This window comes from Orbicella faveolata, unplaced genomic scaffold (assembly GCF_042242905.1).
Source record: "Orbicella faveolata isolate gen_17 unplaced genomic scaffold, um_ofav_v1 contig_47, whole genome shotgun sequence".
Lineage (NCBI taxonomy): Eukaryota > Metazoa > Cnidaria > Anthozoa > Scleractinia > Merulinidae > Orbicella > Orbicella faveolata.
Window position 1 is genome coordinate 18,897,952 of NW_028301577.1, and position 15,904 is coordinate 18,913,855.

Below are 15,904 nucleotides of genomic sequence, written 5' to 3' on the forward strand. Positions count from 1 at the left end.
TATGAATAATTAATAGCTAACATATTGTACAGAGGTACTGCGAAATAACATTTCAGAAGAAAACATTATGTAGACAAATGGAAATGTGAGATTAAATAACCTGTAATGAGATTTTTCTGTTAGAAAAAAACAAAAGAAGTAGGGTTTTTTAATAAAGATTATGTCGATGGAATAGTACAAAGCTACAACATAGTGAACAATTTGAAAGAAAATCTATAACCAAAAACATGGTGCATTTATTTTGCGAGGACAGTGGGAGCAAACGTTCTGTTGATAGCCAAGGCGCAATTTTGAAGTTTTCAAATTAAAAATACTTGAAAATATCGAATTCTTTAATTATATTAGTGAACTTTAGTTATATAATCGCAGTCTAAAGACAAAAGAAATAACAAATTGGAATGATAGCGCATTTGTGATCAACATGTCGGGTTTTAAACCCTTTTATTCGATGGAAGCCTAGCGACAATTATAAAGTGAGAATTATTGAGTATTGTGTCCACAAGATAAACTGTAGCTGGCGTTTTGAGATATGTATAACTTTCAAAGTGTCGATGACATCTCAATTATTTTAATCCCGAGGTCCTCTTCACGCCTCGAGCAAAATTATACTGACTACGAGCAGTTTGGCTTGGTTTATTAAGCGAGGTAGATTTAACTGCCTTGTAGCGATCTGTATGTATGAGTTGATAAATCTCTGGTAAGTTAATTTGCCTTTGCAAGCAAAGGACGTATCAATCATACCCGGTTATATGGCTTCATGCTTTGTAAACTATCTAATTTACTGTCGTTTTGTTTGAGTCCTTCACAGCTTGAAAACCGTCAAAAATTTGTTAGATCCAAAACTGAAAATTGCTGTATAATATAGCTACAATATCAAGTGTTTTCTCTCCGCGGAAAGTTTAATTCCAAACGATTAAATGTAGTCATTTGCTGAAACAGATGTTTTTAGACCTGTTTATACAGATTAGGCCTTAAAGGGCTTCAGAAAGCATGAAACAAATAGATTAAATCAAAACTAACCTGGTTCGCTTATTCCTCAAGACATTCATTATCGCTAGATACGGCGTTTTGGCTTAAAGATGGCAGAAGTGAGTGACTTCGTTTGTTTTCAGCCGAATTGTACGGAAACAGCGTTGTTTATAAAATTGTACAAGCCGCCGAAATGCGATATTAACAATGTCATATTATCATAAACTAATTAGGCTTTGAATGCCACGCGTTTGAGTAGAAAACAAAGTATATTCAATGAGCGCGTTGACCAAAACAATTGATTTGGAATTATTATCATCGCCCGGCTTCCCAAGGGAAACAGTCCCTCGCTTGAGCGACGGAGAAATGCTCGATCAGGTTTTATCTAATAATAAGGCAGATGATAAAGAATGTGCGTCTTGTTTTGCAAGTAATCCTAGATAACGTAGAGATATAGGCACAGTTTCTTGCCTCTGACGTGCTAAATCAAATATACCGTGATCTATTCAGTGAGGTTGCCGCCTTTGAAATGCCTATGACGAGAAAATTTATGGGGGATATGTCTTTAGCTAAAGTTTGTTCTTTATTATCCCTTTCAATCTTTTTCGGTTTTAACAATCCTTGTTTCTTTTGCTTTTTTATAACGTCTTTAGGGTCCGCTCCATATAAAACTAATTTTGAAACTCGAAAAAAATTACAATTTATTGCGATAAAGCTTTTTTCACAAAACTTTAATCTACAAGTGTCGGTCGGTAGGTCAGTCTGTCCGTCCGTCCATCCGTCCGTCCGTCAGTCCGTCCGTCAGTCAGTCAGTCAGTCAGTCAGTCAGTCAGTCAGTCAGTTAAACAGTCAGTCAGTCAGTGGTTGTGTCATTCATTGATTCATTGATTTGGTCGGTCGGTCAGCCAGTCAGTCAAGCAGTCAGTCATTCAAGCAATGAGACAGTCAGACCATTTGTCAGTCAGTCAATCAGTCAGTCAGTCAGTCAGTCAGTCATAACAACAACCAAAGCCAGCAGCAATCAAAGCGATCGATCAAACAATCACCGGTTTAGTTCTAAAGAAACTCAGTTTAAACTGCCATGGGGCATTTGCTCAAAAGACAAATGGAGGAAATCTTCCCTCAATTATGAAATTAATGACCGAAATACTCCTTGTATTTGAGCATTGTCGAGGATTCCGAATTAAAATTTAAATCACGGGCCTCGCGTTTTTAAGTTTGTCAATATTATGATTCATTCTGATCCATTTCAATGAATTTTGTGCCAGTGAATTAGTGTATAATAAGGAAAGTATTCAGCAAACCTTTGTTTCCACTCGCTGATACAGTTATAGGACCTTTAGCCTGCAATCCGTCACAAACTGCGTTGGTATGAACAAAAATCATGGGTGGCAAAGAAATGACTATTTGTTAATATTACCGGTACAGCGCAAACCTCTTTTTGATATTTTGCGATAAGGATTAAGGCAGATATTCTTAAATGATGTCAGCTTCCTCCCTATAAAATAGTCGATCGATACTGTTGAGGTCAACAAGCGACGGGCTTTTTTTAGGCACCGTCCACAATACGCCGGAGAAATTAGAAAACGCAGCTTTATTTCTACGGTTAGGCCTACCATCCACGCTAAGCCGTCACGAAAACGGAGCTTTCCGAAAACGCACTTCAAACCGATGGAATTTGAAAACGCCGACTTTGCGTTTTAATGTGGACGGAAAATATTTTGAAAACGGAGCTTTTTGAAAACGATGACGTCACGGTTATCAGGTAATTTCTCTGCCCGAGTTTTCCTCAGACACAAATCAAAAATGACCGGTGATTGTTGCGTTTCTTAATTTCTCCAGTGTAGAGTGGACGGAAAACATTTGATGCGTTTTCAGAGTGAAAACTCTGTTTCCAAATTTCTTTGGCGCAGTGTGGACGGGCCCTCGCGTGATTTAAGCGGTGCCAGAATCAGTTAAAGTTACTGGACTGTCCACCGTCAATAGCTAAAAATGGCGACGGCTTTCAAGTGGGAAGCCATATTGGAGCTCGTGAAAGAACTATTTTTAAAGCTGTGCGAAATTCCAGTTTCTCTCATCAATTGTATCAATAACTGGATCTCGATTAAGTTAGCCTGACTCAAGTAACTTGGTCTAAGTGAAATCTTGACTACTAACTCAAGGCAGGGCACTAAAACATACTTCGTCCTTATATCTCTAAGACGTGGAAAACGATTCAAAATAGAACGCCTTCAGTTTAATGAGAGTTTTTCAATACGTGTTCAGAACCTAGGCTATCAATATTAAAATATGTTTAATTGATTTGATCTTTCCGTCCCTTGTCAAATCCATGATTTACATTTATTCTAATTACCAGCGTTCATTTCTCTTAAACACATGCAGACAGTCACTTATTTGCTCTCTAGTCTAGTTGGAAGTGTTTGCCCAAGTTTAAAACTCGTGTGAAATATATTACTACTATACACAAGACATAGGAACTAATTACTGTAATTAGTACACCGCTCGTAAGTGTGTCGGCGAAAGACAGAAATAAGTACAAATCTAACACTGACTAACAATGTTGTGAAGTGATGCTGTAATTTTGCGTGGGTTTCGCTGTGAGTGCTAATAAGTTATACAATTAATTTTCACAAAGGATGTTTTGGTGTAAACTGTGTTGATGAAAGTTTTTATTCGGATTACAAATGATAAACGGTGGGCTATTGTTTTCGCGGTTTTTCTCACGCCTGGCTAAGTCACAAGAAACGTTTCTGCGAACCCACTAACTAAAACGGTCGATCACATATCGTGATATCTTCTGTAATGAAAATTTGAATCGCAGCAACATCACTGGGCATGTAATGAACTTGCGGTTTGATAATAAAGCTTTCCGGCAACGCGCACTCATAAAGCAACGTTAATTTAGCTAGCGCTTAAGGCTATAACTTAATGAAAATAGCAACTGTTACGAAAATGGAGGCTTTAGAGATTCATTGTTAAACGATTAGTAATTATCTGGGTTAAAACCAGTTGAGAGCTGCATCTTAACATATGGAGAAACCGTGTATCAAGTACATTGTTGAGAGTTTCTATTTACAATATTTAAACGAACTGATGTTGAAATTTCGCTCGACTGTGCGAGTGAAAAGCGCACATTAATTGTGTACTTTCGCAGCTCATATAGTTGAATTAGTAATCCTAGTTCTGCTGAAGTGAAAGGAGAGCAAAGCGGACCATTCGTGATCAGCTATTAAGCGGCTAGGTGACCTTGTGAAGTAGTTAGTGGCAAAATTATCGTCATTTTGTCCGAAAGTTAGGGCTAATCTATCGGTGTTTGCAAACACAACACATTATCCAAGTTTTCTTTGCAACTTTTCAGTCGACTTTGTCAACTCCAGAGCGAGAGAATGCACAAACAAGTTGAAAATTTCAGTACGTTTCGAAAACTTAATCGACATTGTAACTGTGATTAACGTTGACGCTCAAATAAAGTGGGTAATAAAAGAGGGAGAAAGGCCGGATTATTTAAATCACTTAAAGGAGCGAAAATCTGCTTAAAGAGTTGAGCAAACTTGAGGAAAATTTCACATGAAACAGGCCGAGTTCCAAAGACGTTTGCGTCTGTCGATATAAAGCTCTAGTGCTGGAATTTAGTGATCGCTTTAGCTAGGTATTCAACATAATGGAAAGCTATCGTGTTACCTGAGCGAGCGAAGAGGTTTCTTATCCAGTTCGAAGCACTGATCGAGCCGATACCCTGCAGTTTTGTAGCGAGACCAGCACCATGTTATAAATACTGTTAATTATTTAAGGTTGCAACACGCAGGACGTGTAGAACTTCGTCTGTCGCCTTATTAATTAGTGCTAATAGAGCATGTCGTTTTCTTGACAAGTTTACATTGTTCGATTCACGACTGAGTAAGTAAGTGATCTAAGTGCTTCTACTGTTTTGTTTTCGAAATTTCATTTCCGAACATGGGCTAAAACAACTTCGGTGTCGTTGATGCAAGTCGTATGTAAATCTCGCGAGATTGGTCGCTTCTCGATGTTTTCGTAGCGTTACAAGCGATTCAAAGGGCTTAGTGGTTTTGATATGTTGTGGTGTCTGCGTCAATGGAAACTATTTTGTATCTGCTTGCCAATATATACGTTTCCGTTGTGTGTAAAGTAGCGATAAAGCAATATTGCTTTTTTTTTTGTTCTTTTGTCTTGTGCGCAAGACAAGTGCTTGCCAATAGTAATTACGTGATGGGTGGACCGATGGACACAATACAGTTATTGTTCAACAGTTTACTCGTGGATATTCACTCATCTGGAGCTTCCAATAAACCAAATTGTCCCTCACAAAATGCGAAGAAGATGGAATTCACACTTGGAAAAAGAAGAAGAATTCACGACAAAAAAAAATAATAAGAGAAAGAATGATACTAAAAGAGGAGGAAAAGAGGCAAAAGATTGATAGGAGAATTCAGCTGTCAAAGTGAAAGAGGAAGTTAAGACACCAGTTTTCAGTTCGAAAATACCTCAATGTACCAGATAGTGTGCCTGAATTGTTCAACAAAGGAAGAAAACTACTTGAGGAAAAAGAGCATGCAAAACAACAACATTGAGGAAAACGGAAATAAAATGAAAGCAATTGAATATATACAAGTGAAAAGATGGGGGAAATTTATGAATACCATTACAGGGTTCGTACGGGTCATGGAAAACCCGAAAAGTCATGGAATTTATTTTTTCAATTTCCAGGTCTGGAAAGTGATGAAAAAGAAATATGCCTTCGGAAAATAAAGAGGCAAAAAGTTAAAAAAGAAAATTGAAAAAATGACAGACGAGTCAGAAACGGGCTTTAATTTCAGTAGAAATAGACACAAGCACATTTTATGCATTATAATGCTGGAAATTACGTTAAATAAATGGTTGTTTTGATACTGCTGTGATAACAACTGCTTAACTTTGGTCATGGAAAAGGCGCAAACTGTTCGAAAGTTTTGTCCGAAATATTTCCGAAATGAGATAAAAAGTGTCCGAAATTTTTTGCAAGCAATGTAAGTGTTTCTGCTGGTAAACCATTTTCCTTCAGTTGACGAGAAAGTCTATGTGGTGATATCGTACTTTTTTATCAATTGTAAACGTGAACATTTTCTTCAAAGCAAAGCTCTAAATAACAATTTTTTGCAATTAGATGACCTTTAGCCTGCTACCAGGTTCTTCGTAGGGAAAGATGATCTTTTAAGGAACAGGGACATAAAACACTACATCTTTCATTAAAACTCGAATTTCGTCTTTATCTGTCACAGAATCGGAAAGCTAAGCTTGAGGTGGCTCAAAACACTTTCCAGCACTTAGATTTTGATGGGTCGTTATAACCACTCTTTATCACTTGATGCTACAATCATGGTATCAAAAAAACTGCCCAATCATTGGCGTTCAGAGCCACCTTAAAGTTTTGAAAATTTAAGGTGGCTCTGAACCGTATGTACAGATTTGTTTAAAACTCTGCCAAAAGTTGCGTCTTATCATGCTTATTAAAATTTGGTAAAATAAAAAAATTTCACCGTGCCGTTTTTGAATTATAAGCCTCTAAAGCTGTAATAAGCCACGAGGCACAAAGAAGCTAAGTAGAAAGCTGTAATAAAGGGTGTTTTTAGCAGGTCATACTGTTGCTATGGTAACCTATTGTGTCACGAAAGTGATAACAACGTGTTCACCAATGATTGGGCAGTTTTTTACCCAGGCAGTGAGGTTTGGGTTTAAATTTCGGCTCTTTTTTTTTCTGCGTTCAGTCACAAATCGCCGTCTGGTCTCTAAAGCGTATGCGCCACCTGTGCATGCGTACAGCACATGGAATTTACAAAGGTTGTCGTCGAGAAAAGTTAGCACGGATTCCGTGATTTCTAGGGCGATGAAATCACACACAAACGAACACACCGTTCAAGGTAGACCAACACTAAAGGACGTTAAGCGTTTTCGGAACGGGTCGCTGCAAGCCTTACGAGAGATCAATTTAAGAGCGAACATTTTGAGTGAATCGTGAATCATGTTATACCAAAAGAGCCATCAACCGGGGCTATCAACTCTTTAACTTGATAAAAAGCATCTTCAGAAGCGTCTTCGTATTTTTAGACGTGATCGTGAACCAAGCAGAATCCCAGCACGAGCTCAAGAACGTCTGAGCAACAAGAGCAGAAAGGTTAGAGAATTTGTTTACGAATTCATCTGTTCGAGTACACCTAAGTAAAATGCTCTGAGAAACTTCGTAAAGTATAATAAAGATAAAATCTCGAACTAAACGATATTCTCTCGTTATTTGCTTGTAACAGAGTTATGTGTCTTAACAAGAGTGAAACTCATGTAGGGAATTATTGTACATTTAAGCTGAAAGAAACTAATGTATGTCAGTGACCCCAGCAAAACAATTCTTGGTTTGCACTGTCACGCAATCCTGACGGAATAAAAAATTTATTCGAAAACCATGTAGTGGATAAAATCAAGAAATTGTGATGTTATAGGAGATTAATAAAGATGACACTCCTCGAATTTTTGGGTCTGTGCGTTTTCCCAAGCTCAGATATTCGTCGAAATATTTTGCACAAATTTACAGAGACCATGGAACCGCCATGTTGGTGTACCTCCGCGGTACGCCTACATTGCGGCCGGAAAATATTGTAAACATCTGGAACTTACTTTGGCTATCTAGGCGACTGATTATCTGTACTGAACAAACAAGCATTTACATAAGCACTTTTCCTAATACTTTAACTTCTAAATGGCCTAAAAATCACGAGATAAGTATATGATTTCGACAACCGCGTTCGTAGGTCTATGTCACGCATCGCTATAACTACGAAATTCAAAATGTCTCGCTTGCTTGAGAAACGCAAATAACAACGACAAAGGCTAAGGAAAATAGCCTGAAACGTTCATAGGTTGATATAAAGACCATGACTCATTTCACACCCTAAAGACTTGCAAACGAGTAATAAGCTATTAATCGATTCCAAGAAATGCAATCAAAAGCAGAATAGCTTAAGCACATCAATTCGATTGAATTTCGTACAACTTCAAATGCAGAACATTTAGCTCAATTGCAATATAGCTATTGCTTCTCAGTATAACGACTGCCTGGGTACACGCAGCAAAGCGTCTTTTTGATACCATGACTGTAGCATCAAGTGATAAAGAGTGGTAATAATGACCTATCAAAATCTAACTGCTGGAAACTGCTTTAAGCCACCTTAAAATCTTCAGGGAATAATTTTCAGGTTTGTAATCGTCTGGTAATGCTTGATCGATTTCCAGTTCAAAAATAGTCTTTAATTTCCGAATGAGCTGAGGCACCGAAAGTGGCGTCGCGTGTCTCGTCACGTGACGTATCCTGACCAATGACGCGCGGAGAAAATGATATTTGATTACAAACTTTATATATTATGTGTAGATGTATAGTAGCAATGGAGACTGAAAGTCTTTTGCATCAGACAGTGACGGACTGGCCTAAAGCTTCACAGCTATCCGATTATAAACACGCATTGTTTGTTGGCAAAGCTTTGCGTTATTTAATTAACACTTATTTTGATTTAATGTTCGTCGAAATAACAAAGGTTACGGATTCAGTCAGCGCCAAGGGTGGTACAAAGTCTGGCAAATTAGCTTACACAAATTGAATAACAATTTTAAGGTGCAAAATCAACTGTGGATTACGTAATTTAATTAAGCCATGTTTAAAAAAGAAGTATTAGTAACTTAAGTTAAAAGCGGTCTTTACACGAATTAAATTTATCAGAATAAGACTGCAATTACAGACAATAACTGAATAACAATGAACTTGTGTATTCAGGTCATAAATTAACAGGGTTGAGCTGATGCCATTACTTAAAGAAATCCAATTTGTGTAGCAAGTTAACTTGCCTGTTAAACCCCTTTCCCGCCAAGCCCACACTTAATTCCCCTTCTGAGTTCCAAACATTTCTTTTCGAAGAACCTGCTTATCTTTCGAGGCAGTATCTCCAATTTGATGATTCGCGAGATTCTCATTAACTGTATACATGACAATGTGTTCATATGGTAAGGAAACATTAGATTTTGATCAATTTTGAGAGTCCGGGAAGAGTTAAACTGAGTCGAATAACTCGTAAACGTTTACTTACTGTTTCTGTTGTGGAGGAAGTCGATAGACAAACCGAACGCTGAGCGTTGCGAAACAAAGTTAAATACTCTTTCCTGCTACAAGATATTAATTTAGTTCTTGCCTCGTGTTATTGTCATGACCAATTACTTAAGTTTACAAATTTGCCACCTGGGCATCCAAGAAAAATCATTCCTCAGTTACTTGTATAGATTGTTTTCTTAGCAGTTTCATCTACAATATGCAAGATTTGGCTTTCTCTGGTTAAACACACTTACTCATTCCATTTCGTTTAGTAATTTCCTCGAGTCGTCAGCAACTCGTCTGAGTCGTGGGAAAATTCGCGCATATTCTCTTTGCCTTGTAACAAGGTCACTATGGGTCAACAAGCTGGTGTCCAAACTAAACATAGAAACTTAGGACCCAGTCTTTTTCCCACGAAGACAAAAATCGAAAATCGGGGCTGTCCTCTTTTTGCTCAGAAAAAAGCCGACTCCTAATAACAGATTTGTCAGGGATTTCTCAACTGTAAATTGAAAGGTTTCTGTTTTGGACATTTTAGAATTCGTGTCATTACATGTAATAGATCGACAGAAAACTACTGCTCTGGAGTTGTTTGACAAAGAGATTTTTGACAGTGTTTGTTTTTAGTCATAACTGTGTACCGTAGAATTCCGAGAGTGTCTCACCTCGTAAAAGTAGAGTCCTTCTGGTAATTACAACTTAAAATTGCTAGAACTAAATTTACGTGAGAAAGGCCTTTTTCCGAAAACAACGACCTTTTGAAGTAAAGCGCGTCTTTTTTCTGCAGTAAAAACGTCCCGGCTCCAACCGTCGCTTAAAGTATCTGACCAGTTGGTAAATGATTATGTACCTTTCTAAAACCAGTATAAATATTGACTTTTGTTCTAATCTACATGAACACGTCTTCATTTTAACTCTTTTACTCGGATATTGCCATCCACTTGCGAAGATCAGAGTTTTTACTTGACAGTTGCAGGGAGAAGTTTCACACCTAAGGAGCGATTTAAAGAAGTGACATCGCTGCATTTGACGGTCTCTCATGAGGTAGAAATCGGTTTAATAAAAAGCGCTCTGATTGTCCCGGAATGAGGATTGCAATTAAAGGCTACAAAGAATTCCTTTGTGCTCAGACAATAAAATTCTTAAAAACGCAGTAAACGTAAAATAATGAGAACAAATTTTAACTTCGAATGATTTTATTTGGAGTCGGGTCAACTGGCCTTGATAGTGTATACATGCTGACAGGCAACGTACCCCTTCACAATATTTTCACTAGCATCCTTTGTATGTTTCTCGATGTTTTTTATGACAGCTGTTGTTACAGCAACCTACGTGTAGACATGTCCGCGCAAAAAGGAAATTGGATTTCTGAATGCAAGTCAGTCATTCGGTTGTTGATGACTGTATTGTTGTAACCAACTTATCTGCACGTAATGTGTCGTGAGTCAATGGCTAGCGTGTGTACATACGTTCACTTCAGCAACAGTAAATGCAAACACAAAAGCGAAAAAAATAAACCAAAAAAGTGTCGAGATTGTAAAAAAGGAAGATTGAGACGGATTGCGGAAGATAAGCAAGAAAAATATTAGGCTGAATGTTTGAACGTCAGCGGCGAAGCTCTGTTAATATTTTAAAGGAACACTGTCATGTCTGTCACTGTCATAACATAACTTCGAAAAGTCAAAAGCTAAAAAAAGACTTATTTACATCAACGGAAATGTAAAGACAATTGTTAAGTTTCGTCAAAAATCACTATATACTATTGCACTGCTGCCATTAGAGCGTTTTTCACTTGGGTGTAGAAAGTATTTCGGATTTGCTTTGGTTTTGCATTACTACGCCCAGCGCCCGATTGGCTTGAAAAAACTTACGCCACTTTGTTATCCAATCAGATCCAAAACCAAAACCAATCGTGACTTACTCACACGCGCGCGTTTTCCCGGGCCTCGCGTCAGCTACATGTATCTAGTTCGTGCCTTAATTTGTTCAGTGGATTGTCTGTGTTCTTTGTGATTGGCGAGAGTGATTACTTTGGTTTTGGCTTTACGACCCTCAGTTGAAAACCCAAGTAAAGGGTTGCCATCATGATTATCGCTTGTACACAAATGGTTTTGATATCAATTTGTAAACTTGGGGAATTTCAAATTCTCGTGTACCCTCGTGTGGAACATAAATCCCTTTCCAGAAAGCTGCAGCAAAACGTCCACAATAGTGGAGCCAATATCAAATTAAAACTTTTCCTAAGTGGTATAGAGCTATTTAGGAGATCTATTTTTCATCTTCTGTTAATTTCTCTTTGAGTGATCCTTTCTTTAATTCTTCTTACCTGCACGCTTCGTATGCATTGACATTATGACGAGAAATAAGCTGCTTATCACTTTTGGGGCTCCATGAATTAGGAAGGTTTCAAATTGCCTAAGTGCCTTATGTCGTTCTCCCACGTTTGGAGTGTTTTCGTGTTTCTCCTTCGATTTCTGATTGGTTCCTTGGGACATCTCCCTTTGTTGTGATGGTCAGATCTCATAACTTTGGTTTTCGATAAAGACAGATTAGTAAACCACTCTTTTGCACATGTCCAATCACAACAAGGCAGAAAGAGAATGAACCAATCAGAAACTGAAGTGGAAACATGCTTCTCGCGCTAAACGCGGGAAAACTCGCGAACGCTGCGCCACGATTGGTTTTGGTTTTGCCTCTTACATGTGACTGGTTGACTGGAAAACATCTTTTCTTGGCTAGAGAACGTTGAATTAGAGCGACTGTAAAACGTCAGACCAAAGAAAACACATTTAATATTTACAGTCAATCGAAAATCGCTCCAATTTCCCACAAATACAGCCATACATATTCTTTGCACTTTTCTTTCTTAATGATCAGTCAAGACTCTAAATTAAGCTATTAAACGAATAGGTATGTTCTATATTTTCGATAAAAGTATTGCTCTAATTCACTTACTCAGGTGAAGGCGGAGTCTTTCCTTCCTCGCTGGTTATTTGCGCCGACATTTTCTCCGTTTCTTCCTCAGACGCCATTGCTGTGTGCGAGGTGAGAAAACAGAACGGTTGAAAACTAATGCAATCAATTTACTACAACAAAAGCCAGGGTTAGGATGACATAACAAAATAAGCCTGTTCGACCATTGACCAGTCTGGAAATACAAATTCTTTCCGGGTCAAAGGAGTTCCATTCTTCCTCGTCCGGATATCGGCCCCTTCAGTGCCCAGAGCTACTCGTTTGAAAACTGACACCGCTTTCCTAGTAAAGACTCTAGTGTCGGGGTTTTGCACTCAAGCGCTGTTTTCTGAGTGAGCGAGTTTAAGGACGACGTGAAAGGGAAGGGGGGTGGTGTGTGTGTGTGTGGGGGGGGGGGGGGGCTTAGAAACTACTAGACTCGCCGGCGCGCTTCGTGAGCTGGCTCGCCTCGTCTCACGTGCATATCTCTTCGCCGCTCGCGCTCCCAACCCAAACACGGGAGTCTGCTCACAGGCTACGTGGATGTGCAAAACTCTTAACATATTCTGAGCATTCGTTCCACCTCACTAGAAGCGTGAACCTTTGGGTTCATCAAGCATGCGCAGTATTAAACGTTGTCCACGATGGTGGACGTGAATAGGTAGAAGTTTCGAATAGTCAGAAATTTTCAGCCGGAATTCTGATAATTTCCAAACAACGACAGCAACAACAACAACAACAACAAACGTGTCTTGGGAAAGCTCAAGAGAAGGATACTGCCAAGGAATTAATTTCACGTTATATCGATTAAGGCAGTCTTAGATGGGAGTGTACACACAATATAAACAGAACTTGACCTTGCCTTTTGACTGAAGAAAGTTCTTGAGAGTAAGAAGTATCTTGCCTTTTTCAAAAGGACAGAAAATGTCGATAAGATCATCGCAACAAATTGAAGCAAAATTACTGCAGATGAAAGGTTTACATGCGTATTTTAAAACAAATTCACCTCGTCTTGAATATCGTTTTAACCTGCTGAGCTGCTTATGCTGCCTCGAATCTTCAAACTCCTAACTTTTTCAGATTAATAACGAAGATTTGGAAAAGCTTTTGGGACAAATATGCAACATTATCAAATCTCAACAGAAATCGTATTTCTGCAAATGTGTTTTAATCTTGTGTGAATATCCAGTTACTAGATAAGGACAGCATTCTTCAGTGTTTCTACTCAATCTACAATAGACGAACTGAACCAGAGGCTGTCAGCGTTGTCATCGCATTTCCTTCGTGGTAAGTGGTGGAACATTTTCTGCATTTTTTTTGTCCAAATGCAAACTTATAACAAAGCTGGCAAAAAAACCTTGCTATTTCCTAAGTTTAAGTTCATTTCTAGCTCATTTATTTTAATATAATTGTATTTGCTGTTTTTATAGTGTGTGTTACCGTATTTAAAGTCTAGCAGTCACCCCCTATACGGAACAATGGGTTGACTCCGGCGCGATCGCCGGAAATAAGGTTTAAAAAGACAGACGAGCTAAGTTGTATTCTCAGTTTTTTTTGTCTAATCCTACTTAATAACAGCCAGGGATTTCGACAAATTATTTTTACAGCGAAGAGGACGGTTAATACAAAACAGATGCGGCATTTTAGACGGATATGGTACTGTCTCTTTCAATATTTGCCGGAGATTTCACCCTCGCCCGGGACCTAAGCCGCCATTTTGATTTGAAGTCTTTTAGGTCCTTTTAGAGTACAGTATTCACCTTTCCGATAATGTTGGTGGCGACCAAAATTAACTCTGATGTTAATTTTTTTATATAGCAAAAGTAAACATTGTTCTTTTGAGCACTAAAACTACTAAGCATGCGAATTAAGGTGCATTGTGAAGTGAGTAGGTAATTATTTGAACAAAGACGTTTATGATGTCTATTCAAACCGGAGACAAAAATATAGCTTATTAACTTAAATGGAATATTAAAACAAACAGAGCGCGATTATCAGAGCGATATTCCCTCGGTGGATTCGTGATCGCCGCTGACGCGGCTGGTTGACGTGATTTCAATATTTTCTTCATGTTCTAATTGAGTTAGCACATGTGCCGGGCGATATTAGAACCAAAACAAATCACCGCGCGGTATTTTAAGAAACGATGTAAATGAAATGAAGCAATATCTCTCTGTTAAAAAGACTTGACAAAGCTTAAGATTACGCCCCGTAGAAGCGAAAGACGATTAAAATGCATTGAGCTAGATTTAAAATGATGATTTACGAAACCACGCTTGGAATTCATCAAAGGTTTATGCGTGATTCCGCGGCTACGAGGTAACTCGTTTGTTAACAACAATAATAGTAAGAAGAGCTAAAATTGAATTGTGTACCTACCACTAATTGACTAGCGTATCTATCACACAATCACTTATTTCGCTTCGGATACAAGACCACCGTGCTTTGGAAGAAATTACAAACCCCAGCATGTGTTTGCTAGAGGAAAAATCAAAATTGTTTCAGAGAGTACACAAAGCAAGCTAGCTCAAATCCAACGTTCTGGTTCAAATATTACAGCAAATAAAAGCCAATTTCCGGTTTGTACGCTACTTGTTTCGGACTGACTTAAGCTCGAGGTTCCAAAGCTGGAAAAAAATGAACTATTCTGGTACGATTCTCTCATACACGGTTGCGAAAGGAGTTTTTACGTCAAATTTGCGCAACAGAAACGTGATACGAGAGAAGAAACCTGAAAGCAGTTTCCCGTGTAAAATAGGTCCTTGCCTGTTTGAAATAACGAAGGTAACTCGACTCACCTATTGATGTTGTTAATAGAGCGTTAGCTTCTACAACGCACAGAAATGTCTTCGACGTGGTCTCTGTCACGGGCGGTAGGGAAAACAACCTGTGTTTTTCATCTTCCAGGTCCTTAACCACCAGAAAATGCCTCAATCAGTTTTGAGAGCTTGTAATCTTTACTCACAAGAACAGTCCGGTTTCATCAAGATTGCTCGCAAAACGATCATTGCAGTTTCAAATCGCGTTCAAATTACAGAGTTATGACGTACCGTAATTGAAGAAGGGTCCAGTGATGAATGATAGTAAATCTCGGGATTTTTGAGGATCATAACGAGCCGGAAAGCACGCGAAAAATTACAGCAAGTGCATTGAGAGAGTTCCGGGCTAAAAATAGGGTTGAAAATATTGTCTTGGATTTTGTTCCGGAAAAGTTGCATATCGGTATATCCTAGTTTGAGAGGGACGCACTTTTCTTCGGTATTTTTATCTTCCCTTGAGGCAAGGAAAAGTATTTTGAAGCTAAGCACATGTATATCTTAGGTTTCGTCGTCTAGACTTCTTTGAGGACTTGACATGAATGCAAAGAAGATTTCAACAGCATACTAAGGTCAAATGAGTCTTTGCAGGTTGTCTATTGTAGTTGCTCTCACATGGGGGGAAACCGTATTTGCTTTGCGTGATCGAAGCAGGGGATTTTGAGCGCGATTTACCGGTAGCGGAAAAATGCCTCTGATCTGGCTCTCTCTTGCGCAAAGTGCGAGCGATCACTACCAAGGACTGGGGGCTAGTGAAAAGTAAGCGTCGGAGACTCTCTTCGTGACGCATTCGTTCTATACCTATACCTTGTAGAGGCGCGGTGGCCTCATGGTTAGTGTGCTCGACTCCGGATCGAGTATTCCGGGTTCGAGCCCTGGCTGGGGACATCGTGTCGTGTTCTTGGGGAAGACACTTTACTCTCACAGTGCCGGAGAGTTAAATGCTGGGGGTAACCCTGCGATGGGTAGCCCACGTTGAAGCACGAGCGCGCGCGGCATAGCGGCGAGCGCGAAATCGAGCGGCGAAGCCGCGAGACGCCAG

General features: G+C 39.0%; 2 protein-coding genes across 4 annotated transcripts in view; one reads left to right on the forward strand and one right to left on the reverse strand.

The window, feature by feature from the left end:
- The window catches only part of LOC110040762 (uncharacterized), a 29,078-nt gene extending 13,985 nt beyond the window's left edge, over positions 1–15,093 (reverse strand). The window contains exons 1-3 of one of the 2 annotated variants that reach the window (XM_020746032.2): positions 14,845–15,093; positions 14,426–14,524; positions 12,050–12,128 (exon numbers count right to left, since the gene is read on the reverse strand). In XM_020746032.2, coding sequence (XP_020601691.2) covers positions 12,050–12,126 — 77 coding nt within the window. In that variant the 5' untranslated portion in view covers positions 12,127–12,128; positions 14,426–14,524; positions 14,845–15,093. The remainder of the gene's footprint in view (positions 1–12,049; positions 12,129–14,425; positions 14,525–14,844) is intronic. The other variant, XM_020746030.2, reaches the window with a different exon arrangement.
- The window catches only part of LOC110040752 (mediator of RNA polymerase II transcription subunit 16-like), a 37,423-nt gene continuing 33,593 nt past the window's right edge, over positions 12,075–15,904 (forward strand). For both annotated transcript variants that reach the window (XM_020746017.2, XM_020746018.2), the window contains exons 1-2: positions 12,075–12,139; positions 13,236–13,333. The gene's annotated coding sequence lies outside the window, so the exon portion shown is untranslated. The remainder of the gene's footprint in view (positions 12,140–13,235; positions 13,334–15,904) is intronic.